This window comes from Echeneis naucrates, chromosome 11 (assembly GCF_900963305.1).
Source record: "Echeneis naucrates chromosome 11, fEcheNa1.1, whole genome shotgun sequence".
NCBI lineage: Eukaryota > Metazoa > Chordata > Actinopteri > Carangiformes > Echeneidae > Echeneis > Echeneis naucrates.
This window is the reverse complement of record NC_042521.1, coordinates 2513376-2541365: the sequence shown is the minus strand read 5'-3', so window position 1 is coordinate 2541365 and position 27990 is coordinate 2513376. Positions and strand designations below refer to the sequence as shown.

Here is a 27990-nt window from a genome sequence, read left to right as displayed (position 1 = left end):
AAAGCTAAATGAACAAGAACGTAGCAGATAGCAGCACTGCGTCTGAGTTGTTGTGGTTTTTGCCGTTTTTTTTTTTTTTTGTGTTGTTTTTTTCTTTACACTTGTTACACATGTTTGGCTGACACCGTCTCCATGACACGGACTCACACTGTCACCGGTCCAGCCACAGCACACAGTTTCCCTTCAGCAGCTTTACTACGACTTCGTTTGGACTTCCTGTTTCCTTTTCGGCGTTTTTCTCTTAATCCTCTTTCATTAACATGACACAGTCAAGCAGAGAGGATAGGATCGATGGCGTCGCTTTAATCAGGGTAAATGTTAAGCAGGTCGGAGCTGAGCTGATGGAGGTGATGTTGATTTGTTTGGCGGCGAAGGGGGCTGGACTCGGACTCCCCTCTTACTCCATCACATCTCCTCCTCCCTATTTTCAGCCCTCGTCTTTTCTCTCCTACGTCGTCAGACGTAAATGGCAGTCCGGGAAATGACAGAGCCGTCCCTCTGAGACTCCATGTCGTCGTCGAGGTACGCGTCGATTTCTTCTTCGCCGCCGTGGCCCCTGCGGACGTGGTAGGCTGGCGGCAGCATGTTCCCGCTTCCCCCGACGCCGCCAAACCTGTTGTACTGCTCCTCTTCCTCCTCCATGCTGTCATCCAGGTCAAACTTCCTTCTCTCACCTTCGCCCATCTCGCCGCTAAGTAGGATGTCGTGGGGCGAGGGGGCGTTGCCGGTGGATGGGTGGTGGAGATGATGATGGTGGTAGTCGTTGGCCTTTTCCGTCAGAGTACCCATGGCGTCGCAACCCTCCCGGTACGTGTAGATCGGCCCGTTGTTGTTGGCGCCGGTGCCATTCTTGCTGCCATTGTTACCAGAGCCGCTGAAAAGCAGACGGGCCTTGTTGCCATAGTCGCCGCCATTGCTTCCGCCGCTGCCCGTCGCTATGGAGTCCCCGCTGCTGGGGTAGCCACGCCTCTGCTGTCGGCGGCTTCGGGTCAGGAGAACGACAACGAGCGTGACAACCAATAGCAGGGCCAGTAGGGAGCCGATCACGGCGCCCGCCACAATGCCGGCACTGGGCGGATCCTCCAAGGCTTCTGCAGAGGAGATGGAGGGATTGGAAGGAAGGGTGGAAAAATGGGTGGAGGAAAAGAAAAAGAGGGAAGGAGTTGATGGGTTGTTTTTTTGTTTGTTTGTTTTTTTTTTTTTTTTTTGTCTCGCTCAGTTTTGGAGGAGGTGTTCACAGTTCTTCTTGTGTTGTAAATGTGCTGTGGTGATAGTTGTTGTGTCTTCTTCTACGTGTGTTACAATCCTCTTACAAGTGTGTAGTAATGTTCTTCTCAGTGTAATCCCTCGGTAAGAGTGCAGTCAGTCATTGCTGGGATCAGGCTGAATGGGACTCATTCACTCGCTCCCAGCGGCTCGTTGTGCTGCCTTTTGCAGACATTTTGCTCTATATAGGCTACACATGTCTGTCCAGCTGCTGGCCCTTCAGTCTCTGAGCCCCCACCCCCCCTCCACTTGCCCCCTTTTTGCCAGTCGGGGGGTGGGGGGGGTCCCTTTTACTACTGTAACGATCCTTTGCTCTATGCGTCATGTTGGTGTGAGCCAAGTTTGCCCCTTCCACTCTTGTTTCAGTCCGAGATTGAGACAAAAACCAAAGATGGGTTTACAGCATCAGCAGAAAGTGGCGTGCTTTGTGCCTGTTGTGCGTTTCGTGCCATGACACAGAGCCACACAGACACACACAGAGACAGACAGACAGGACAGACGGGGTTATTTGAAAAGTGTGAGTGGAAAAAAAGCACAGACTCTGGAAAATGCCACGATTTTAGACTTCCCTCTCACTTTTACCCTAATTACACCCCCGCCTCCTCGCTCTCTCGCCGCTCTTCACACCTCTCCTATCGGTCGAGTCACACCACAGGGCAGAGCGTTCGCCTGCTGGCGACCCAGGACTGAGTCCAGATCTCACTGATCAGCAGGGCAAAAAAGGTTAAAGGCTTTCACTGTGGAGCGATAGCCGTGCCAGGACACTTTAAAGAGGCCTCTCTGCAGGACTACGAGAGAGAAAAGAGGCCTGGCTCAGATAGTGTAGGATTTATACGAGTGGATTCATGCTGCGCTAAAAAGAGAAGAAAAGAAAGTGTCAAATCAGGCGAGGAGACGTGTTGAGCCTATGGTATGAGACAGCACAGGGCCGGGAAACGTCTCTTTCTTTTTCTCCTGTGAATTACATGCTGTTTCTTTGGGGTGCAGTGAGGGCAGCAGAACGCAGAACAGCAGGGGAATCTGAACCCCTTCCTGCTTTATGCAAATAACAGTGTGGCTCTGCCAGCTCTCCTGGCAAACACAGCAGTGAATGCCAATCAAACAATCTCAGCTTGGCTGACATAAGCACTCTGCGGGGTTATGAGCCCGGACAGCCACAGAGAGGGAGCCACTTCTATTTCTTTATTTTTTCCCCCCTCTCGGTGAAATCAAGTTGGACATCAGATAGCGATCTGTGTGATGCTAACAAGTATCAGGTATGCTAACAAAAGCAGTGACCCGAGCCCCAACCCGTCTGTGATTTATCCAAGTTGTTCATGAGAATGAGAGGCGATAGAAGATGGCGGGCTCTTCACGCTCCGGTTCTGCTCCCACGTCGGGATGCGGCGGGACTACGCCGGGGTAACACAGACGGGTTGGGAAAAGGAGGCGTGGCTCCTGGGACAGGATATGATGTCTAAATTAGGGGAGAATGATAAATCCAGCTTTCCCTGTCCTACTTTTCTCCTGACTGCCATGGAAACAACATGCAAACCCCCATGTTATTTATATTTACTGTGCCACATATATTTTTAAGCATGACTGACATTTATCACGTGCTTGAGTGAGAGACAGTTGAGTAATGGCCCCTTGTGGAAGGTCTTCGGTGGCCGTCAACCTTCTGTTAATCATGTACTTTAAAACCTATTATTCTGAACAGGCCATAAAGAACAATGTTCCTACGAAGCTCCATTAGAGCTGGCATGTTCATTTTTCAATAAATCTCAGGTCACAGGAGGAAGCACATTGATTTTTCTCTTCATGTAAAGAAGTGAGGCGCCCAGATTGATATTTAAAGAGAAATGATGCTGACCGAGCGGCACCTGTCGCATCCTCTTCGCTTTTGTTTGTGGGATTATCTTGAGCGCAGCTAAAGTTTGCTGCTGCCACTAAAAACGTGGACAACGTGAGCGCATGCAAATCTTTTGACACCTGCAAACAGTTTTATCTCAAATTCAAACTGCGTTCCTCACAGCTGAAGACAGGATTCCACACGAACCTTTACTGAGGCTTGTGTCTGACGTGGCTGATAAATAAACATACAATAACATAATAATCATCACACCAATAGAACACACTGACTCTGGATGACACTGATACCGAGCTCGTGTCTCCAGGTGTAGTAATTTCCGGGTGTTGTATCATCACGGGGAAGCTGCCAGCTAATCACCAGAGCCCATGAGCCACGGCGCCAAGCTAGCCGTCCCCATTCTTCCAGCCTTTCCGATAAGCTAAGCTAATCAGCTCCTGGCTGCAGCTCCATGAAGCTGATACCCATCTTCAGATTTATCGTCTGCAATAAAATAAAAGAGCACATTTCCTTAAAGTGTCCGAGTGTTCCTTTGAGACGTGACCGGCCTGGTTCAGGTGGGACGTGCGTTCATACATCACACAAATATTCAAATGAGCACAAGTGTGAGTGTCGCCGAGCTCAACGCGTCACCGCACACGACTTCAGCACGACACCGTGTGACATTTAATGCCTTTTGAAAATCCTAAAAATACATCTATGCGGGAATAAACGCATTTTTAATAAGCGACAGCTTTCTGACATCACTCATTCCCAAAAAACAAACGGGTCCGAGACGAGCTGTGACAAAACCGACACATGTATGAAATCTTTGTCTGCTGCCTTAAGAGACACTTTGGTAAACAGTGTTCTGTCAACATAACCCCCCCCCCCTCAAAAAAAAATATATAAATAAATAAATAAATAAAATAAAGCAAGAAAATAGGCCATGCTTGTCATCCTGATTTCTGATCAACAGCAGCAGCCTGCCTGCATTAAGAAGCACGGTGATAAATGTCACAGAGAGAGGCAGGGGAGCTTATATCAGTCTCTGTATTAGTGTCATGTACATGGAGGAGATTAGGGAGAGACGGGGGGGGGGCATGAAAACGATCCATTTCTACTCAGTTACATTCACTGCGGTAGGGATAATCTAAATGAGAAGATTTGGGATGTGGAGAAGTAAGGTGGAAAGAGTTAGGAGGGAGAGAGACAAACGTTGGGGGGGGGAGAGAGTCCGACGGGCATGAAAATAGTCGAATCTGAATAGTCTCTTTTTTTTTATGGCTTTCACCACCGCTCTCCTGCCTTCATTTTCAGAACTGAAATCAGGCCTGAAAAAACAAGGAGCCACTTCAGCAGTCATATAATAAGCCAGAGGCAGCGATTGTAAAAGCGCCACAGTGGGATTTCTCATTAAAAGCAGCTGTTGGTCAAGGACAAGACGTATAAGACTGTGCCCGAGAATATGATCGGAACATCAAACCACTGAGAACAGACAAAACACAAGAGGACCAGACGTTTATCCTTGGCAAAGGTCTGATTTCTTTTTTAAATATGAATTTTTTTAAACTCTTTTTATGGTACTGAAATTTAAATGAGCGCTTGAGACGGGCGGTGAATTTTTATTATTTTTTTTTTTAGGTGATTGAACATTTCCTCTGTGAGCTCTTGGCTCCTAAAGAGTCTGGAAAGTGGCCAGAATGATCCAGTATTTACGATGGACTGCGAGGGAATGAGGAAAAATATCATTTTAATGTTAATTTGCTTGTTGCTTGTTTTTAGGAAACCATTCTCCCAAAAATACAGGAAATTTCTGAGTTAGACTTTTGGTTGGAACATCTTGCAGAGCAATGTTTCCTGGATTTAGTGCAAATAATCCACAATAATCAGTCTGTTTACCACTAAGTCAGCACTTAAATAGGCTTATTGGCCAATTAAACCTGATCCAAAGCAGACCTGGTCCAGCAGGGCACCGAGCCAAAGAACCACAGGGGCCAGATCCACTTGGGGAGGTTACACTGAAGTTTGAAAATGTTGACTGACCGACTCATTACTGCTCTTTTCTCAGCTTTGAGTTTTTAATCTAACCAGCACGATGCACGTTTTGTCTCATCTGTCTTTCTGAATTCAAACTAAAGGGAAGTTCGGTTTTTAATAAAGAACAAACGGCCATAATTTGGACCGTGTTTGTTGATTGTGTGTGTTTTAAACACTGCCGGGCTTTGATTTATTTTTATTTTGGCCTCCAGGATAATTTTGCCTGCATGAAAATGAGTTTCAATCATCACATCGCACAGAGGCCGTTGTGTCGCTCTGATATGTTTTGTGAGCCACTAACAAACTATGCTGAAGAGAATTAAGGCGTGTTTCAGTGAGCAAGCCGAGCGTCTGGGAGGCGGAGGCTCAGGACCACAGACGGTGTAAGTGGAGGTGGGGGAGGTGGGGGAGGTGAATGTTAATGGGAGCCAGAGGCGAAGCAGGCGAGAATCACAGAAGAAGGATTTCACTGCAGCCTCTTTACTGACACAGCGAGCTTCAGTTGACTTTTGATCCGAGAGAATTTTAAGGACCAAATCGTGCTTTCTATTTGAAGAAGCCAGGTTGAGTTTTTATGCCAATGCATAAATGATGGGCTCTAATTTTTGAGTTGAGCTGTTGGTGATGCACAGGAAACATACTTGTGTTTGGTGATATATATATATGACTGGATCTGATGAATGACAAAGAGCACCAACTGTGCCATTTACAGCCAAACATCCTGTTCCTGTCCTGCTTTATCAGGAAAAGTACATCTCAATACAGGCACTATACGTAAATATACATATTTATAAGTATAAAGAGCAATTTGAAAAGAGAACAGGTCAACATGAATATGTCCTTCTTAGTGTGACACAAAGAGCTGAACTGTTCCAGGTTGGACCGCTGAAACATTCAGGCACAAAACAAAACAAATTTAAAATACTGCGTCTCAGCCAATCAAGAAGGGCAGAAGAAAGAACACCGCCGAACTCGACACAGAATACATCTTCTGTCTTTCCCAAGGTCTAAACATAGCTCATAAGTCAATATATACACCAGAAATCTGATTTATCTGATCTGAGACTGAATAGAACAGGAATAGTTTAGTGCAGCTTCATTTCTGTTACAGCGACTTCACAATTTTTAACAAAGTACACAGAAAAAGAATTACCAGGACCGAAGAAAACACCCGCACGCTTAAGAATGATCCTTTAATTGGAAATATATCACATTAAGGAAGTGCTGAGTCTACATTTAATGAGGCTGCAAGTTGGTGTTGATGTCGCTGTGTGACTGATAATTATTGGACAATAATGAAAAACATTCGGTTTGTAAGGTCTCTTTTATCTTCATAAACCAACACCCATAGAAACCTCTGCGTGCACACACACACACACACACACAGCCATGCCTCAAAACATCATCAGTCACACTCATAATACATGAAGACCAACACAGCCACACATTAACACACACATATAAATGATTAATGCTCTTCGTCTCTCTCCATTCACTCACACACAAACCTCAAAAACATCTATTAGCCATTAGACACTACAAGGCTTCGGTGTGTGTTGTATCACTCATCCAGCCACAGTGGTTGTGCATCTCTCACACACACACACACACACACACACACACTCACACAAACAGTCTGTCTGCTTAATTACCCTTGATGACACAGACAAACTCCAACACAAGAAGACACACAAACACCAATAGCCACGCTGTCTTTTCAATTACCCGATTATCTGCAGTCTTCACACACACACACACACACACACACACACACACACACACACACACACACTTCATTTACCCCACAACCAAAATCTTACACCCACGCTCTTCTGAATCCAACCTTCGGTGTTTCCATGACGATCTCAATCATTTCCTCATGCAACGTCTCACTGTTACAGCGAGGGAGGAAATTTCCTGCCTAAATCATCTTCAGTTCTGTCTCTTCATCACGGATTCTAGCCGACGTTTTTCATCTCCACCTCGACCCCCCCACCTTGCACCCCACTTTCACCAGCGAGGAAATAATCACAGGACGGGGATTAAAAAAAAAAAAAATTATAAAAAATAAAAAACTCTCCTGTGAACTGCACACAAAGAGACAGAAATGGAGAGAGGAAAAAGTCAGAACGACTTTTTTTTTACCATCTTGTTTTTGGCATTTTTTGTGGCTCATTGAGCTTCACTGTGCTCTCTCTCTCTCTCTCTCTCTCTCTCTCTCTCTCCTCTGAGACTCTCAGGATTTTAAATGGATGCTTTCTGAAACAGAGCAAGCAGATGGGATGAAAACTAAAGAGCACAGAAAGAAGGGAAGGAGAGAGAGAGTGCAGTGGGTGTGGATAAAGGATCGGATGGAGAGGATGACGGATAAATGAAACGAGGTCAGCTGAGATAAATGGGTGGACTCCTCCTTGCTGAGATCATTACCCCGTTTCACCTTGAAGGCTCATCTGCATTGTTTTGTTTCTGCAGAAAACACACATTTAGACTTACAGAACGCCCACAAGGGAGTTAGATCCACACGCATTAATGCAGCCAATTCCAACGCGTACATACTCGCTCTAATTATGTTTCCCCCCCTTCTGTGGCACCCCTGCTGAGGTTATAAACTTCACCAGGTTTCCCTGGTGCCTCTCCACCTTCTTCTTCCAGCTCCTCACTTCATTTACTATCCAGCTGCTGTTTAGAGTCTCCCATACAAACACTCAAGAAATGACTCACTGGCGTACAAAAACACACACTCTGCAGATGATTTCCCCCTTTCCTGGCACCATTCACCTTAACAACCACTCAGAGCATCAAGTGCAAATGCACAAAAAAAAATACAACCGACACACACATTTACACAACTGCGTTCACACACAACAGAATAAGAAGACACAAACAAAAGCACCCAAACTCTTCTTTGTGCAAACTTTCTGCAGCACTGTGTGTATTAGAGCGCATACTGGAGTGCTGATCTCTTTTACTTACAGATACACACAAACACACTGAGCTACACAATCCCCCCCCCGACCCCAGCTCTGACACAACAACGTAGGAATGTTTCGGCCTTGCAGGAGAACGGACTCCAGCCAGGACTTTTACTGAGTGCAGATTGACTGAACAGTTGTAAAAAGGGGGCCATAAAAACACACAGCAAGGCAACAAAATGGAAGAAACTGGACTGGATATTGATTCGGAGTACATGCGTACGCAGACATTAACTGGCCCCGCTGTATAACGGAGGCCATTAACAGCTGTAGTTCTATTTTTATGGACACAGGCCCATTTTTCAACTTTTTATTAATCAATGGCCGGGCTGAGTCAGCACGCTGTAAAGTGGAGCTGAAGATATTCAGATCTCATATAATCAGCAGCTCCTGTCTTTGTGTGATCAAATTGGTTTCCATTGTAAAATAAAAGATGCATATTTACCTTGTTTTCTCACTCAAATTAAAACTCATTGCTTTTTTCAGTTTTCAGGAAATAGTCTGCCATCTTCAATTTAAACCTTCTGTCACAGATGCAAAGTTTTCATCTTTCCACAGAGCCGTGCTAATACCCTCCGAGGGCGTAATGGGAATCTTCCCAGCTTGCAAATCTTAACATTTTTCTACCTTCTCCTGCGTCATTACACGGGGACAGTGTGACATCCTCGAGCGTCGGTTAATTAGGCATGACTTGGAAATGTGTTTCTCTTGTACAATGAGCGCTGTGACCCCAGAGAGGGGTCGAGAGCCTCCGGATCGCTGGATATCTTGTAACGCTGCCGTGCTCGCCCATAACTGTCTTCGTGACACAGTTTTACAATTAGCCTTTAAATTCTATTACAGGTAAAAGTCTGCAGTCAAGTGGGGCATTCATTCAGTAAGTCTGATTTAATCAAACCCAGATTGCTACGTGCAAAATGAGCACTTACTTCCCACTTGGCCTGGAGGATGGCCTGTGATTCCAGAAACAAATCTGTCACATAAAGAGCGGAGGAGTTTCAGTCCAAATCTCCACCTCACAATGTTTTCACACTTTTGTTTACGTCTTTCTTTTATATGGTTCATTTATTTTCTCACTGGCTGATTATGAGAATCACAAGTTGTAAAAAAAAAAAAAGAAAAAGAAAGTCCAGACACTCTTAAATAGCTCGTTCACTTGACCGATTTGAGAGTGCGAGGTCAGGGAGTTACTGGAAAAGAGCCGATTCCGCTCCCTGATGTTTGTGTTGTAATTTCGCCCTTCCTGTGGGGACACGTGAAGACGCTCGAGTAGCGATCCAAGCTGCTGTCTCCCATGGGCTCAATTTGGAGCTACTCAGCTTTCAGGAAATGAGGCTCTGCTCGGTGTCATAATCAGTTTATAAATACACGACAACCTTCAAGTGCAACTGGGACACATTATATTCTCTTCATCAGCTCACGACGTGCATCCTGGAGAGGCCGGTTCAGAAAGAATCAGACGACCTTCCTGATGGACGTGAGCTGGACTGCTCTTATTACTGATGAGCAGAATGATAGCAGGTTATGGATGGGATGATGGTTTGCTTTTTTTTTTTATCTTCAGAGCTTTTTTGGAAACCTTGGGCCTGCAGAGATGATAAAAAATTGCCTTTGTCAGCCAGCCGTGTCCACATAAAGAAGCATTTAATGCAAATCTGCGGTGATCCATCACCCAACTGTGTTGCTTACTCAAAGCAAGTCACCTCCACGCATACGAGACGCACAGATGCACGCACACGCACGCACGCACACACACACGCACGCGCGCATACCAAACACCCAACACAGAGCCGTCAACTTGAGTTGGTTCAGTAGTTTAATGAACATTATTGATGGCGAGGCTACACCACTGCTGGCGTAATTAGTGTGATGTCTCACACCTACATGTCTGCAGTGTGATTAATTCAGCGCAGATTCTAGCTATCACGCACCGACTTGTGCAAGCGCACACACGGACGCACACAGACAGATATGAGTGAGCAGCAGCACACTCATGTCATAATGCAAAACCTCAGTGTGTTTTTGTCTTCACACTCTGTGCTGCATTATTCACTGACTTTGCATCGCTGCTGCTGCGTGTTGGATAGATACTGTACTATGCATGTATGTGTGTGTTGTGCGCATCAGGGAGGATTGTGCACTGCCAAATATATTTTTAGACTTATTCTGCTTGGCTGAATGCAGGGAACTGATTGGATCCAGACCTTGGCTGTTGATACTGATCAACAAAACCAGCTGAGTGAAAAACAGCCATCAGCCTCCCTCGCTCTCTCTTGCTCCATCCTTCTCACCCACTCTCACCCAATCCATCTCCCTCTCTAAGTCACCCTCCTCTTCTCCGCTGCTCCGTTCCTCTTAAATGGGGCAGTTTGTGGTCGGGTGAGTCATTTTTAAGCAAATTTGAACCATGGAGAAAAGGAGAGAGGGAGAGAGAGAGAGAGAGAGAGATGAGGGGGGAGTTAAAGAGGCCCATGAGAGCAGAAAGAAGGAGTGGGAGAGAAAAGGGAGAGTGAAATGAGTGTGTGCTCATTGCACATGGATCACTTCCATCCTTTCAACACAGAAAAAGAGTAGGAGGGGGGAGGGCGGGAGGACGGGGGGGGGGGGGGGGGGCCAACAAGGGAGGAAAACAGCAAAGCCAGTGTGGACGGGATTAAGGCCACTCTAAACCCACTGCTCTTTTCTGCTCCGTTATCCACCTCTCACCCCCCCGTCCCGCCTGCCCTGCTCAGGAATATGAACCAGAGCCGAAAAATGGAAGGCAAACATGAAGACAGCCATAATGCCCCCCCCCCCCCCCAGATTTTCCCCACGCCTGTGTTATGTGCCGCTGATGCCAACTGTTGATATTTTTCGGCACATCATCATCCAGATTCCTGATAGATACTTTAGAAATACAGTTATTGAAATATCTGGTTTGTAGCATTCAATCTCAGACTGACTGCCGGCAGCGCTGTGAAAAAAGGTCTGCAGTGCAGTTTTTGTGTGTCCTTCTTTGACTGAAGGGCAAAGGAGTCGGCTGGAGCGTAGTGCACAGGTGGGAAAAAGTTTCACTGGAACAGAGGAAGGAAATTCAAAGTCGTTTTCGTTGTCTCGTGTATCGTCAGTGCGACGCATGACTGCTGACGACTCATTCATTCAGAAACTTAATACACTTCATCATTACTGACAGTTGTGGAGTCGCACAACAGCAGGTTTTACATTGAAAAATTGTGTAGGATTGTTTCTCGCGTTGTCCATTACAGTCTGTCCGACTTGGCTGCAGACATATGTTTCACCTTCAGAGCTGCCTCTGAATTCAAGCCCCTACTGAAATACACAACGAAAAAAAGGCTGCAAATACACAACCACTGGCAGCTGTGTTGAAATAAAATCTGGTATTTGGGCTAATTGTTGAAAAGGGTGCTCACCAGGGAACTTTAGGAACACTTTATCTGCAATCCTGCGCTCGTCCTGAATAAATCCACTTTCATTGATGCTAACCCAATAAATTCATTTTTGCTCAGCGAGACCATTTTGACAAAGTGCAACAAACAAATGACACAGCAGCGTGTAATTTAAGTTGTTTTCTGGTCATCCTTGTCCTTCCTTTATTTTGTGAAACGCAGCACAACGGCTATGTTGGTGAGCCACAAACTGATCGCAAACTATTTCAATTGCACTTCGAGGCCACCACCACCTCTGACTGAGAACAGTTGTCTGCTTCAACACAACAGGGACACAACACGGCTACTGAACATCCCTGTCGTCCAGAATAGAATCAGGAGGCTCGTTTTTAAAATAAATGGTAGGTATTAATATTCTGAGGAAACAGGAGCTGATCTCTGTGTTTCTTAGAGCTAATGAGCCATAAATGAAGCTTTGTTGTGTCGATATTTTATCACTGACGGTTACACACAGCAGCTTTTAGGCTCCAACTGGTTTTTGTGGTTAGGATCCAAACAAATTGGATCTGTGGACTGTTTTCGATCGCCCCTCTCTCTCCTGTCGATCCTGCCTTCATTTCCTGCTTACTTTCTCTTTTTCCTACCTGCCTAAAGGTCAAACCTTTCCTCTCTGTCTCTCGGAGACATCTAACCTCCCACCCTTGCAGCACTCCCTCCCCCTCCATTGATCACTCCATAGTGGATTAGCTGCAGATTGTGATAGCGGTCTGACCTCGGCTGGCCCTCAACAAGCCCTGCCGGCTAATTGAAAGACATCGCACTAGTCCGCAGGATTAGAGGCTCCTCTGCCTGGCCCATTATTACACACATGCACACACACAAATAAACACACAAACGCAGCGACATGGGCGGTTTATTGAGGTTTTCTGAAGTGTCAAGCCAGAAAGGAATTGCTTGCAGTTGCAACACGGAGAGAAACGAGAATGTGACTAAGCCCTCAACACAAATTGAATGCTTTGTGTGTGTGAATGTGCGTGTGTTTGTGTGCACATTGTCCTCTGTAGAGTCCTATTTGGGTAAGTGTTTGTGCGATTGTCTGCACCTGTCAAGTGTGTAGCTGTACCTGAACAGCATTTAAAAAAACAACAAAAAAAAAAACAGAGGACAAAAGCAGCAGAAATGTGGCCCTGGGTCTGCAACATTGAAATGGAAAGCAGCAGCAGAAGAGCAGAGGTAATCATGGACCACTCCCTCAGCCGAGCTTCTTCTGCAACGAACACAACTAACATCTGACCCTGTGAGTCCAGTGAAGAATGAGTCTGGACGGGTCCAATGCAAAATATGCATATCAAAGAATACATCTAGGTTGAGGGGCAAATATGAGAGATTTGTGCATGTACATTACAGGATGGCAATTTGTGCCACTGCAGTCTGCCACATCATAAAACCACAAAATTATGTAGAGCGCACACAGACTAGTTGATTTATGCAATGTGCAGTATACAGTCTCCGTGTGTATGTATTGAATTATTACATGAAACTCTGCCTGGAGCCAGACAGCTGAAGAAGTTTGGAGTTGGTAGGCAGATCCGAGAAAACCACAACTACCGAAGAGCTGGAAAGAAGCCCAGGGGCGGTGTGTGTACAGTGCACGGCCAGCCTGTGTGGAAGTGTGCGCTCGTTTGCGCTCACACGCCGCCTCTCCCCTGATTGAAACCAGCAGCAGCTCAGCTCAGCTCGATGAGCTCACCCGTCTTCCTGGCTGGAGCAGTAAAAAGGGGAGTGTCCAGAAATCCTGACTGTATCACCCCGCAGAGGCCCTCAGACCTGAAATATTTAGGCACGCAATGTAGAGAAACAAGAGCCCCTCTTTAAAATATTTAGACTATATACCAAGCAACACTCAACCCCCTCAGCCTTTCTGTTCCTGCTCCAACTCTGCTGGCTGAGTATCAATAATGCATCCCGTTTCAACTGGATGGATACGTTTCAGTGTTGATGGGGAGTTGAATACGGCGCGGTGGAGTTTGATAAGTTTCTGCACTGGAAGACAGAGCTGGTGAACTTTTAGTAAGACCTTTAAACACCGAGGCTCGTTCCCAGACTGATAACTGATGGATAAGGGCGCGGCTTGGCCAAATTTTAACCCACAAAGACTCCCAGTGGTCAAGTCAGAGCTGCAGCAGCAAGAAGGAAGCTTATCAGTGGTTCATTCGGAGATTCAAAGCTGGTCATTAGCAACCAGCAGGATCAGGCAATAATCAAACAACAACTTCAATGATAAATTCCAAAGACAGTATAATGAAATACTGCATGCTTCTTCTCTGACTCCTCAAGACAGCCAGCTGTCATCAGAGAGCTCTTTCATATTTCTCTGCCTCTCCATAAGAAAAAGGCTGATTATAACCGAGATGAACATTTTGAGTGTTTCCTTTATCAGGTTTAAACCTCTCATTGATCTCAGCTGGCGGCTGCAGCCAACACTGTGACTGCTATTAAAGGCCGAAAAATTCATACAAATGAGCTTTTAATGAGCGAAACATCAGCACAGTAAAACGTCCAAGAGGAGAGGTGTTGTGTCTGCAGCAGAAGAACAGGCTTTTTCATTCTTAAAGACTTGTCACATTTCAGTTTAGGTCTTTGTCTCTGGCACTGCGATGGTCTTGAAGGACTGCCGCCGTCTGATGTTTGGCTCGCTTCCCAGAAAATAATCTAGCAATGAGACTTGGTAGAAATAACCACTCTGTTCTGTGCAGCGGCAGGCCCCCCCCCCCACCCCCCCCCCCACCCCCCCCCATTTTCCTCTGCTTTCACCTCTTGAACCCTATTTTTGTTCATTCTCAGTTCATCAAAGGCCTAATCCCCTCTATTAATTCTGCTAATTCCTTCCTGTACCACACAGCCACTTTCCAAAATTTACAGCTATTGTGCTCAATGGGAGTATTTTGAATCTTAAGCTAATTATAGGCTTTATGCTAATTAGGTGTCAGTTTTATATGTATGTATATATACATACACACACCTACAGCACAGAACAGGAAATATCCTGGAATAGCCACATACTTCTCTCCAGCTCTCCAATAGTTATTCTCCAACAGTCAACCTACTTTTCCTGTATATTTACATGCAGCTGTTCCATTTTTTGCTGCATGTGAAAGAAAACCTCTTCTAGTTCTGCACGTGTGGCTTGAATCTGGTGCGCAAGACATTTCGACACAGCCTGTGCCGAACTGTCTTAAACAGCCCAAACAGCAAAGGTCAGCAGCGACTGGAAAATGGAGAAACTGTGAAACTCACATTTGACATTTCAGTCTTTTAGCAGTGAGGGAGCAGGCCACACGGCTGCTGGTGCGCTCACCAGCTGTGGATGGGACTGAACTCTTGACCTTTCATTAATAAGATTTTTTTTTTGACCCCCCCTCCTAAACACAAATCTACCCTTCATCCTCTGCTGCCGTCTCCAAGTCAATTTTGAAGGACAAGGTAGTCGGACATGAAACAGTGAACCATGTAATATTAAAGAACACAGCGCTGTTCCTGGTGGCTGAATCTGTGGTCTGCACTGACACGGCTTTAACTACGTTCAGCTGTTACCAGGTTATAGCCCCTCCAGCTCGTTTAGAGAAAGTAAAGTGATGCCTATTCTCATTTTGATTCAACATACAGAAGGAACGCATTTACGGAGCGAACTGGCCCGCAGTGTGAACAACCACCATCACTAACGTTTTAATGGTTAGCAGGTGGGACAGCCGTCTCCCAACCGGTCCCAGAACATCGGAGCGGTAATCAGTGTCTGGGCCGTACATCTTCTCTGTGTTATTAAAACTAAAATGGCCACAGTGGAGAGCTGTTTCTCAGCATTTTCGCTCTCATTTCTTTCTGTTTGTGACACTCTTCTGGAATTCCCCCTTAATGAACTATCTCTGAATCTCATTGTGCTCTCCTGCATCTCCCAGGGCGCTTTTCAACAACTCCGGCAACGTGGGACATGAAGTCACTGCGTCGGGTGACGGCGTGATGAGATGCGAGATAGTTTTGAAGTTTACCTGTGGCTACACTGCAGGAGCATCGATTACGGCGATAAGTGGAGTTAAAATTGTTTATCAAAGCGTCTTTTTCGCCATATGTGCTGTGCAATAATTATTATGAGAAAGGAGCCCTAGCTGTTTAACTCCAGGGAAGAGATAGCTAATAATGATGCTTCTGCATTTCAGCATTGAATGTTTAATCTGGTGCTTGTCATTTATAAAACTGTCTAATTACGTCTCACTCCAGCTCTGATTAGACATAAACCATGGTGATATTTTTATGGACAGCGTTTTCTTTAGCTTTCTGTTGTTTTTATTTCCCAGTTACATTAATCTGTTGACTGGAAGGTCATCCTGCTGTGAGACGGACAGAGAAATAGACTAACGCTCCTGTTGGTGGGCACCTGGAGATGCAGAGGGGAGATATAAGCCTCCCCCACCTCAAATCTCTCCATGTGGAAGGCTCCACACCTCCACCGCATGCCTGTATTTGTGTGTGTGCGTTTGTGTATTCCCATCAGGCCTCTGTGTGATAAGCTCCACCCTGGAGGCTCTGTCCTCAGCTCTTATCTCCCTGACAGACGTTACCCCTGCATGGCCACGGCCCCAACAGTCGCACCGACGGGGCAACAGTGGAGCTCCGTCTGTGTTCTCTAAAAGTTTCTATCAGATTTCAGCAGCTTTGTCTTCTGTCTGTCTGAGAGCACTGCTTCTTGTCCCGCTGTTGTTCCTCCTCTGGGGGGAGTAAATGCGGTTGGGGCTTCACTTGGCTCTGGAGATGAAAGTCATCCGTCCCGACCTCGATGCCGAACTTTGGTTCATCCAAACCGTCTGAGTTACAGCTGACAGATTAGTAATTCCTCAGATCAAAACTGACGATGATATTAAAAAAGGTTTCCACATCAATTAAATTAGAAAGTATTTTTACATCTATTTAAAAAAAAAAATCTCTTGTACCTCACAGAGGTTTTTAATCTAGGCATAAAACTGTCCACAATCTAAAATCTATAACACAGTGATGTTAATATAATGGACCCATAAAACGGCGGTTTCTTTCTCCCAGCCGTGTCCTGGTGGAGTTAATTGAATACGACACATCAGCATCCTATTTAGCAAAAGATTGTGAAAATGAGACAATTAAAATACAATTTCTTTGAGTGTTTCCTAATTTTTAAAACACATCTACGACAGAGAAACGCATTCGACGATAAGTGCACACTGACAACACATTTGTTGTACAGCAGCTCTGATTACGCCGTTTACTGCTCCTGAGAGCTGAGCAGCCGATAAATCACAGCTGCATGAGGATGAGCTGACCGGTGAACTGAACGCAGTAATAACAACGATAATAATAAAGCAACCACAAAGAAATTATAAGGGCTACAGATCTTCCTCTGCAGAAAAAGTCAAGCCAAGTATTTATTACTGTTTTTCCATTATGGCGTAACAACCATTTCACAACGGCATCAGACAGATCCATGGCTGAAACTACATCGGCTTCCTCAGGATGTGAAGGTCAGATGGGATCTGACCAGCAGTCGGTGCAGAAAGTAACTGCAGGGTTAGCAGCCCCCCCCCCCCAGTCCACTTCATGCCGCTGAGGTCGAGACGTGCGTGTCCCAAAAAATCAAACGAGGAAATTCTGATCAAGTCACGGACGCCCCTGCGAAAATCAGGACACCAAATCATAATCTGTTCTTTTCATTCGTTTCTCTGCTCACGGCGGCTTCAACACTAACATTCCCAGATTCATTTCGCCTTTTCACAGCAGATTACACAATTAACCGATAGAAAACTAGCTGGCAACAATTTTACTAGTCAAATTATCTTTTTTTCCTCATGAAAACTGCCACTGCCACAAGACCAGACAAGCTGGAAAACACGGCATGTAAATTTTTCATGTCACAAATTTAATAAGTACGATTAATCAGGGAAATAATTAACAGATTTGGTCGTGGAGATACTCATTAGTTGCAGTTCTGCATCTTTTATCAGGAGATTTTGACAGATTTACATTTTTATTAATCTTCAAAATATATGACCCGATTATAATTATTCCACAACGCCACAGTTTGTGTTTGTGCGTGCACATACAGTATGTGTGTTTAATTTTGCCTGTACAGAGCTTAGCCGGAGGTTTATGTCCGAAAGAGTCAGTGCCAGCATTTTCCCCCATGGCTAGATCATCTGATTATTTTATGTGCAGAGCTGCATGGTCCAATTTTTGTGTGTGTGCATGTGTGAAAAGTAGTGATTATGTGTGTGTGTGTGTGTGTAGTAAAATGTGTGTCTTTCCAGTGGACAGCTATCTCGCTTGCCGCAGGCGATCCAGGAAATGCTTCTCCACTGGTCCCCTCAGATGTGATTGTGTGCGTTAGTTTGCAAAAGGGTGGGTGTTTATGTGCGTGCGTGCGTGCGCACACAACGGCAACAACCGCCCCCAGCTCAGTGCCAGCTGGACTCCCCATGAAAGGAGTGGACGGAGGGATGGGTGGAGGAGGAGAGGACAGACGGGGTCGCAGCTTCCTGCCAGCTCGCGCTTTCAAACTGGACCAGAAGTCATCAGAGTTTTCAGAAGAGTTTCCTGCCACCATCCGTCCTGCTGTTACCTCCGTTTGTGCCTCTCCAGCCCCAACACTCGCCTTTATCACCGTTTTCTGCCCTTTTCCAGCCAACCCCACCTCCACATCCTCCACTCCAATCCGCTCTTTCTGCCAACATCCTTTCCCGCTCTCTCGGTGCACGGTGCGCTGGGCACATCCAGCTGGCGCCATGGCAACTAAGCAAGTCATGCATAGCTGGCATCATGTGCATGTTAATGGATGGGACTTGAGGGTGGGGGTTGTGGGTTGTCTCGTGTAGTTGTTGAGTTGTTAGATGCATTTCGCTCCAGTCAGCAAAACACTCCTTTTTAACATCAGCGTTTCCATCTGAGAGCCCAGATTACTCCGACTGTGTTCACGAGATGCCATCCAGCTCGTCCTCGTTCAGCTGCCCTTAACCTCCTTCTGCACTTTCCTGCACACGCTACTTCCTTCAGCTCACCTCTCGTCACCCCCCCCCCCCCCTCTCATGCAGCCCCTCGCCTCCTCCACTTCTAAATCGCGGCCCGGCAGGCTGAGGAGGAGGATCATGACACGTGACGGCTGCTCGGCGGCAGCAGGGGAAAAAAAAAAAAAAAAAAGAAAAAAGAAAAACAGAGAACGTGGTACTTTCATCTACCATTTAACAGAACAGAGAGAAGCCGTTAACAGTTCTCAGCAGGGAAATTAGCCGAGTGTGTTGGGCCCGTGTACACAAAGCGCCGGGGTATTAACTGTTACACTGAGAGCTGAGGCCTTCCGTGTCTGAAACAGTTCAGCTCTCATGCTGAGAAACTTGGAGCAGCTTTTATCACTTCACTTCATGACTAAAGGTTTGCTGTCGATGCCGTTTCTTCAGGAAACTCTTCAGTTGTTCATTTGAAATAGTAAGATTTGCTTTTCATTACCGAGCACGTTGTCACCCATACCGTAGGTTTGTGATCAGCTATTTTCATTTGGTTGATTTTTTTGAAACCATATTTGAGGAGAAGGTGAGGCTGAAGAAAAGTGAGCGCTCTGAGCTGCTTCATGATCAATTTTACTGAAAATGGGGCCATAATTTCAAAAATGCGTTGCATTGAAAAAGATTTGAAACTTGAGACTGAGACAAAAAGCTCACTAAGGAAAACGTTTACTGAGGTAATAAGTGAGAATGACGACCATTTTCACATACACTTCAATACAGGCTGCCTTCTAATCATTACGACAGCAGCTGCTTAAAAGAACGTGTTCACCTTCGAATGTGGTCACAAACAGCCCTCGGTGCATCAGATGCATCAGTCTGATTAGCTGGAGATGTGTGACATATAAAGGCGGGAAATGAGATCTCAAGTGGCCATTGTAGATGGATTTTAAATCCAGTTCCTCCGCTCACAGACACATCTGTCATCTGAAAGCGTACCTGCTCGTTTACATACCAGTGAAGGTGACAACCAATCACAGCTGGTTACTGGAGAAAAAAGGAGGTGTGAACAGATGTGCTAAGAGCTGACCACTTATTGGATCGTCAAAAACACACATTAAAGCGTGTCCTTTAAGAAGCATATTCAATTAAAACACCAAGCTGTGTTCGCAGCAGCGAATCCTCCCCACTGGCGTCCAAATCGATTTTCATCCACCACAATCTACTCCGAGGTTCTCAGCAGAGCGGAGTTCAGCTCTGATAATACCCGTTTTGACTGCAACCTCACAGCAGAGGGCCACTGCAGCGACCTCTGAGGCCGTCTGCCTGCTCGGTGGAGGGGTCAGCCGGGGGCCTCGATATATTCATGGTGCTGCTGCAGGTGACGACAGACAAAGCACCCTTTAAAAATGTATTCCTCCGCTGTCGTAGCAGTAGGTGTTCTGCAGGAGTGGTTGAACCAGCGGGATGAAATGTGCGGCAACGCAGAGATGTAAGGGCGCTTTTTCGTTGCATTTCGCAGCAAGCTGGTGAAATGCAGAGGCGAGCCGCTCCGACTTTCACAATCTGCAGTGTCATATGTGTGACTCAGAATACATCTAACTCCACTTTTCAGTGTCTTGCATTTCAGATAGTTGGTCCTTTTCTGAACTCTGAATGAGACGTTAATGTCCCGTGACTGGCTGAAAGGATGAAGAGGCAGCGCGGCGTTTTCCGGTCAGAAGGTACGTGATTAATTCATCGTGTGTTCGCCGCTTTAACTGCTGGTGTACTGTAATTAGTAACTAATCTACTATGTCAGATGGAATGAATGGCTAAACCTTTTGTGTGATCAGATTCCCCAAAGGTGGATCAAATGATCCCGTCCTGTTGTGATTCAGTACCAGCAGCAGACCAGCCATCTGGACTGCTGGGAGTTTTCCGGGTGCATTGCTTTCGATTTGGGCCAATGAAAAGGAAAAAAAAAAAACAAAAAACAAACCAAAAATCCTGCTTCTGATGCCTGGCTCAGGGGAGACAGGCCCATTTTATGTGTGTGTGGGAGGGAGGGGGGGGGGCATCTAATGATAGGTCAGGATTCATCTGCCTTTACTACACTTTTGAGATGATTTACGTTGCATGCAGCATTAACATGTATTTACACGGTCGGATTTTTTTTTCACTGGATTTATTGCATTGTTTGATACGTTTTCATGTACCATTTTACATGCAAGTGATCTGGAAGTGTTTTTATGTTGCTGTGTGTTTGTACAATGACCATAAATATGATGGTAGTTCTCTTCGGGCTTTGGCTTTAACATACAGAGGTCTCAGCCGTTTACTGAACTTCAGTCTGACCGGAGCAACAAAATGATTATATCCTGAAAACAGAATGCATCTAAATTGAAGCGATAGTGATTACAAGGAGCAGCGTGGCACCGTGACTGAAGGGACTCACAAACAGGTCACAGCTCTGATTTCCAGAATAGTTGCTTATCTGTGCAGTCGCATCAACACGTCCTTGAGCAACAGACAGATTCCCTCTGAAGTCACTGTGGAAAGTGTCAGAAAAGCCCTCAGCAATCCCACAACTGTTCTGATTCATTCCGATTTCTGGCACTCAGCGTCCCAAAGTTAGCATGTTTTACTGAGAGATTAAGTCACAAAGTTGCTTTACACCAATCTACTCATTTCATTGTGAGACACCAAGGACACTTAACACAGCAGAGGATGAATCACAAGGTCTAGGTACTTGGAGAGATAAAACAGAGTGTGTGTCTGTACTCGGTGAGTAATGTGTGGACTCAGAGGTTTTACATGCGTCTGTAAATTCAGTGTGCTAAGCTTCTGTGTGTGCTTGAAGGGGAAAGAGTGCCCTCCCTGATACTTTGAGTCAGTCACAATGCTGCGCTTCCAGCAAGAACAGTGGCAGCTTAGCCACTTCTGAACCTCCCACACATCCCTCCCAACACACCGCCTGGCTACAAAGCATCTTTGTTCTCGGAGGAGACAATTCAAATCCAGTTCCGATTTCCCACAGATTTTCTAAATGTGGCTTTCTCTCCATGTATTGGCAAAGCAGCTGTTGGAAGTTTTTATATTTTGTGATTTTTTTTTTTTTAATACAAATCTCAACATGGGGATTATTAAAACTGATTCATCGAAAAAATAAATAAATAAATAAAAATAAAATACAATGCTGTAAGTAGAGAACGACCAAAAAAGCGATGCAGATTGCAGAGTGCAAAACCGTGCAGAACACACACACTGAAAAGACTTTCTAGAAGGTTTCGATGCCTGCCTGCTGATGTGCAGTGAGGCGTTACAACATGTGGACATGTTCCTGGGTTTGTGTGTGTATGTGTGTGTTACTGCAAGTGCAGAGATATGTATGTGTGCGTGTGTACGTGTGTAGGATCAATGTGTAAAAGCATCAGAGGGTGGAGGAAAAGAAAAAGCCCCTGACCCAACACCATGGCAACAGCAGCTGAATCACCACACTAGCAAACGTCAAGAGTCAAGACCCTGCAGAGAGATGAAGAGTGCATGCAGACACAGTCGTCACACTCCGTCAGACAGGAGGGCAGATGTGAAGGTAAGAGGAGAGAAAACTGAAATGAAGACGCGGTTAGTTGTTAGCTAAGAAACAGAGCGGACACAAAGAAGGGAAAAGGTTTAAAAATAGAAAAGGGGGAGAAAGAAAAACCAAACCTGGGCAAACTGGCTCACACCAACATGAAAGAACGGGCTGTGATCCTTCTAACAAATCCCATGTTCGTCCACCGCGGGGCCAAAAACGCTCCGACGACGGCCGGCTCTCCGCCTCGTGAACCGCAACTCAATTTTTTTTTTTTTTTTTTTACACCAGGTTCCTCAAAAGAAAAGCGGTTTCAATCTGCAGTCTCAAAAGTTTTGAGTTGGCCCTCGCTCGACGGTTTGGCCCCGCTGTGAGGAAAGGGTCAGTCAAAAGCCTCCGCCGTGCCTCGCCAAAATCTGGCCAACGAGGAGGAGAACATGGAAAAAAATATCCAGCATCCCTGCAGCTCTCTGATCAGCCATGATCCCAGCATGTGTGTGTCAGGGACGTGTGTGTTTGTGTGTAGAAGGATGTGGCATGCAAATGTCCCGATGAAAGTGTGTGTGGGCCTGCCAACGAGCACACAACAGGCTGCACGTGTGCACAGTGTGATGCGTTGTGCGTCTTCCTCGTCTCTGCACGAAGATGCACAGCGGGCGCACTCACCGATGACGAGGGTGGAGATCTGGGTCTTGCTGGAGCCGTGCTTGTTCTTCACCTCGCAGATGAAGGTCGTGTTGACGGCGTCGTCCACCTTCTTCACCATCAGCTTGTTTCCATCCACCACCACTGTGTCCGGCAGCGGCCCGGACACCCTGGAGAGGGATGAGAGATCGATGAGATACCAAAGGAAAACACAGAGGAGAAATTCTGAATAAATGGGAGAAAAAGCAACGAGGAGGCCGGACAGTTTGCATTAAAGATGAAAGCAGAGAAAATCCTAAAGAGAAACGAGCAGATGACAGAGTTGAGGAACAAGAGAAAAACATTAATGTGAGAGGAATCACAGGCACGTGATCATTCCATGTGTCCGTCATGAAAAAGGACAAAGAATCGATCACGGACGGAGGCTCTTACGCTGTCCAGGTGATGGTCGTCGGCTCCGGGTTGGCGTTGGCCAGGCAGAGGAGCGTGGCGTCTGAACGGCCGACGTACCAGTTGTTGTCGTAGCCCTCTATGGACACAGACGGCGGGTCTGAAAGAAGAGGAGACAAAGAGGAGAGTGAATGCAGGACGTCTGCTTTCGGTGTCTGGACTGGGCAGCTGTAGATGTCGACTCTGCACATTTTCTCGATGATCCTCAGCGAGATTCTGCCAAACAATGCCACATGCATCATTTATGTTACGGCTCTCAGTTTGAACAGTTCTGCCTGGCAGATGGACTCAAACACCCCAGAACCCACGAGCCTCGGGTTGGGTGCCACTGCTCTCGAAACATTTATATTTGTGTTGGACACTTTTTTTCCATCAAAAAGGACACATTTTTATTTTGTACAGCTGAGCAGCATTCGTGCCGCTGCGACAGGAGAGTGTGATTCCCATCCTAACCCTGGAGGACTGCAATCAGCCACAGTTTTACCTCCAAAATTCAAAGCAGCTCATCAATCCTCACGACTCCACACAACCAATTAGCAAGCGAGCTAACCGGCTCATAAAGCAGACAGCAGCTCGATGAAAGATTCCCTCTGCAGCTCGTACTGTCACTAAGCTGTGGTGGACTACTGTGTTAAACCGCAAGTCACAGTCAGACGCCTTTTCACGACTCGAACATCACGCAGAGAGCTCGAACTGATGGTAGACAGGCTGACGCCACGCATCTCTGCCATTTTGAAATGTTTTATTAATCCCAGTCTAAATGTCACATGACAAACGAAACATCGATGCTTGACAACATGTTTGAAATGAAAATATGCCCAAAAAACATGGAAAGGAAATAAGCCTTTAGCAGTGCCCCCCCCCAAAGTCAACTGAGAGCCCGTGTGTAGGAGGCTAAAACTTGAAGGTGGCTTTGCCTTCATGTTTGTCGTGTTTTAGATCTGAAGGCTGAGGCTGAGAATCAGAGGTGTGTGTGTGTGTGTGAGCTGGGGGTGACAGGGTGACAGACAAGCAGCAGGACAGGAGGCTAAGTGTGTTGTGCGATGTGTGTGAGTGAGTGATTGTGTGTGCTCTTCCTGGAGAGCGCTGACCTATAAAAGCTGATCTGAGCTCCGCAGCAGACAGGAGACATGATCCCTCACACAATCACTAAACTAAAACAAACACAGCAAGGGGTCACTGTGTGTGTTTGTGCGTGTGTGTGTGTCCTGCTGCTTCCATCTTCTTTGTGAGGTGTTGGTTTATAAAGCAGAACTAGGTTTAAGTTAAGGTCAAAGACTTTGGGGAATCGATTTGTGTGTTTGGGTCGGTCGCACACTCCAGAGTGCTCTCCCTGTCTGTTTTGTGTTCCCATCTTTGGTCATATATTACATGTGTACTGTAAACGCCCACACAGACAAACACTACACAAATATATGCTGAACCTATGTGTGTCTACAGGCCTTCAGAGAGTGTATGTGCATGCTTCTTAAAGATAATTTATGTTGTATGCGTCGCCAAGGGTCTTGTGCAGGAATATGAATTTCTAACACATATTCCTCGTTATATCCTGAAACAGCTTGACGGTTCAGGCTGATTGTGTTGCATGTGTGTGCGTGTTGTCTACATTTGTGTGTGTGCATACGCAGCCTAAACATTGCAGATTACAGGAAGGAGGCCAAACAAAAACAATCTGTTCCATCTTTGCAGCGAACGGCAGAGTGTCACGCAGTTTACGACGGTGCTCTCAGCAAAGCCAAGCCGAACCTGTGTAATATTTTAATCCTCTAAATTAGAACGCTATTTAACATATTAAAGCAAACCAAAGTGTGTGAGAGCCCCTTCTTGAGTTGATATTCCTGAAGCAGAGAAGGCCTAAAATAAGACACAACAAAAGGAGGGCAGCTTTTACCACAGTCACTGCTGTCTGTCTGTTGTGTGTAATTACACAATTATAGTTGTGTGCATTTGCCACAATATGCTTTGAGATGAAGACCAGAGAGAGGAGAGCTGTTGGAGATCACAATAAGAAAAATCTTATTTTAACTTATTTATAACTATTATTTTAACTATTCCATGTCTTTAAGATAATGGATATTTATTATAGGTAGCTGTAATCACTCGGCTTTCGAGGGATTGTGTTAACGTTAACGTGTCTTCAGTGAATAAAGTTTTAAAACAACTTTGAATGAAGCCGTTGAATTTAAGCTCTCACTTTAAATCCACGCAGCAGATTTCATGCAGCTGGCTGCGTATTAAACTCATGCTATGATCAGGTTAAGATCATGAAAACTTTAAAATATTAAATATTTGATATCCACGTTCTGAAGTAAAGCCTCACTGCAAAGAAGTCAGCACATGTTGAAGGCTAGATGTATCAACGGGGTTACAAAATAATGAAGTCACGATTAATGATCCAAAAAAGAACAAATTTCTGCCAGTGCGTGTTCTTTGTGGGATCCAGCGCAGCAGCTTTGACGTCTTTCAGACTGAAAGGAGAAACACCAATCTGCTAAAAAAAAAAAAAAAAAAAAAACCTCCTCCGTTGATCTCTTTCCATTCAACTATATGAATAAAAAGAAAGACAATTTGTGAGGAATGCCTCTGCTGCAATTCAAAACTTTTTAAAGTGATTAAAGTAGGTATGAAATCTCACTAAGAAATGGTGTTTGTGTGATTGTTGCAGTTGAGTTCTGTGTGTATATATACACACGTATACACACACGGTTGTGAAATTACAACCATTCTTCTTGGGCTTGTTTAGCTAAAAGCTGGCCAAGTTGTAACTGAATGTACAACATCTACTCCAGATTGTGGAGATATTGATAGGTTTAGTTGTGACACTACAATCGTGACGCGTCGTGAGATATGACCTTTGTGTTTTAACTCGTTTGCTGTGTGTTTCTGCCGCTCAGAAAGGCAGTCCAGTGTGAGAATAAACGTTAAACGTGTGTGTCCTTACACTCCACAGACAGCTTCATGGCGTGGTCCCACGGCCGCTCCTGCGTCCTCTGGTTGACGATGCAGGTGACCTCTCTGCCGTTATCCGTCGGCGTGGGGACCAGACGGTACTCGCTGCGGACGGTCACCGTCCCGTCCGGCCCATTCGTGCTGCTGGTCGAGTGGTTGCCTCCAACCGACGCCAGCCATTTGATGGTGGCAGCCGGTTTGCCGTCCGCCGCCTCGCACTGGGCCACCACCACTGACTTGGTGCCGGCCTGGACAGTCACCACCTTGGCTGAGTTCTTAGGTTTGGCTGGAAGGGGGGGGAGATAAGGAAAAAAGATTAAAAATAAAATAAGGCAGGCAGGGTTGACAGGTAAAAATGGAGGCAAGATGTGAGAAGGAAGAGATACTATGAATTCAGACATGACACAAGAGAGGAGTAGGATGGAGAAAAAAGAAAAACGGCAGCACGGGGAGACGGAGGAAAAAATAAAAGGCTGGTGAAAGGAAAGAGACTTCAAACGTGAAGCAGAGGGGGAAAAGAGCGAGGAGGGCAGCGAGAGAGCAGGAGGAGGAGGTTCAATCAGTTTGTTGTGCATATACACTGTGGCATCCTACTGTGGCTGTAATGAAATTCCGAGGAGGGGGAGGCATTCTGGTGTGACCCCGGGCCACTCAACATCAGAGAGAGAAAGTGCACACACATCCCTAAAAAGTTCAGTAAAGTATCTGAAGGTGAGGTGTTACAAACCATTACAAAGTTTAAAAAGAGAAAAGAAAAGAACGCTCACTAATCCACAACAGAAACATTGTACCTTCACAACATTTAACTCCTCACAAAGAAAGAACGGCGCCTTCATCTCTGACTCAGTGATAGCTCCATTCGCCACGTCAGCCCGTGGGTTTTCAGCGAGCTTCGTCGAATTCTCTTTCCTGCGGGTAATCCCTCAACTGAAGTGAAACATCAAAACATCCCCATAGTTAAAAAGCTCACACATTAAAACAGTGATATCCCCAAACGCTGCTTTTCATCTGCTGTCGCATCAGCCGCCGTTAAACAGAACCGGACTTTCTGTGGAAACATCCATCTGACCTCTGGCCCGACCAGCCAATCCACACACCTCTGTGAACTTCTCATTTTTTTTATTCCGTTGATCTGCAGGATATGATTTTACTTGGCAAAACTTCCATGACAGAAATTGAAATGTAAATATTTCTATTAATGCTTGAAATAATCGAAACAAGTGAAATTCATCCAGCTCGACGAAACCACAAACACACTCACAAACGCTGTCTGACGTCCTGGAGGGTTGATTCTAAATGCATCCTAAATTTAAAAACATTCCTAAAAAAGTAAAGCTGCTCCATGTTTCAGAGTTCACCTGCTCTAAACTTTGATTTGGAACTTCACTGCTCTTCTGCAGCGTTCGCCGTGAAGTGCTGAACTCGTCAGGACTCCACTTGACTCCAGGCGGTGAGAGATCGCATGATCTGACCAGCACAACTTTGCTGGCTAATGTCCTCCTCCACTTTTATTTATTAGCCTATTTTTGGTAATTTGCCAGCAGGAAATGAATCTGCCAGCAGATTTGAAGAGCGGCTTCTGCTGCACCACAATCTGGTCCAACCCTTCCCACCCAAACTATTTTCAGTCTTTCAGAATAAATATTCAACTGGGGTCAAAAAGACAACACATGCATCAGCTTTAGCGATCACTCGTCGATTTCTGATTAATTACTGAATTTCCCATCACCAGAGGTGGAGAGTTCAGGTATGAAGGAGTTAACCAAAGCAGAGCGAAGTGAAAACAGACAGAGAGAGAAGGGCTGTCTGCGCAGAGAGGAGAGAGTAGTGGAGAGGGAGCTGGAATTGATTTGGGAGCTTTAACAAGTTGGGAGTATCTGTCCCT

At 45.7% G+C, this 27990-nt stretch overlaps 1 protein-coding gene across 4 annotated transcripts in view; it reads right to left on the bottom strand.

Moving 5' to 3' along the window:
- The window catches only part of pvrl2l (PVR cell adhesion molecule related 2 like), a 221845-nt gene that overhangs the window by 89027 nt on the left and 104828 nt on the right, over positions 1–27990 (bottom strand). For 3 of the 4 annotated variants that reach the window (XM_029513716.1, XM_029513715.1, XM_029513718.1), the window contains exons 4-7: positions 26098–26391; positions 23139–23256; positions 22728–22876; positions 38–1091 (exon numbers count right to left, since the gene is read on the bottom strand). In XM_029513716.1, coding sequence (XP_029369576.1) covers positions 457–1091; positions 22728–22876; positions 23139–23256; positions 26098–26391 — 1196 coding nt within the window. In that variant the 3' untranslated portion in view covers positions 38–456. Of the gene's footprint in view, positions 1–37; positions 1092–22727; positions 22877–23138; positions 23257–26097; positions 26392–27990 lie in introns of those variants that run through there. The other variant, XM_029513717.1, reaches the window with a different exon arrangement.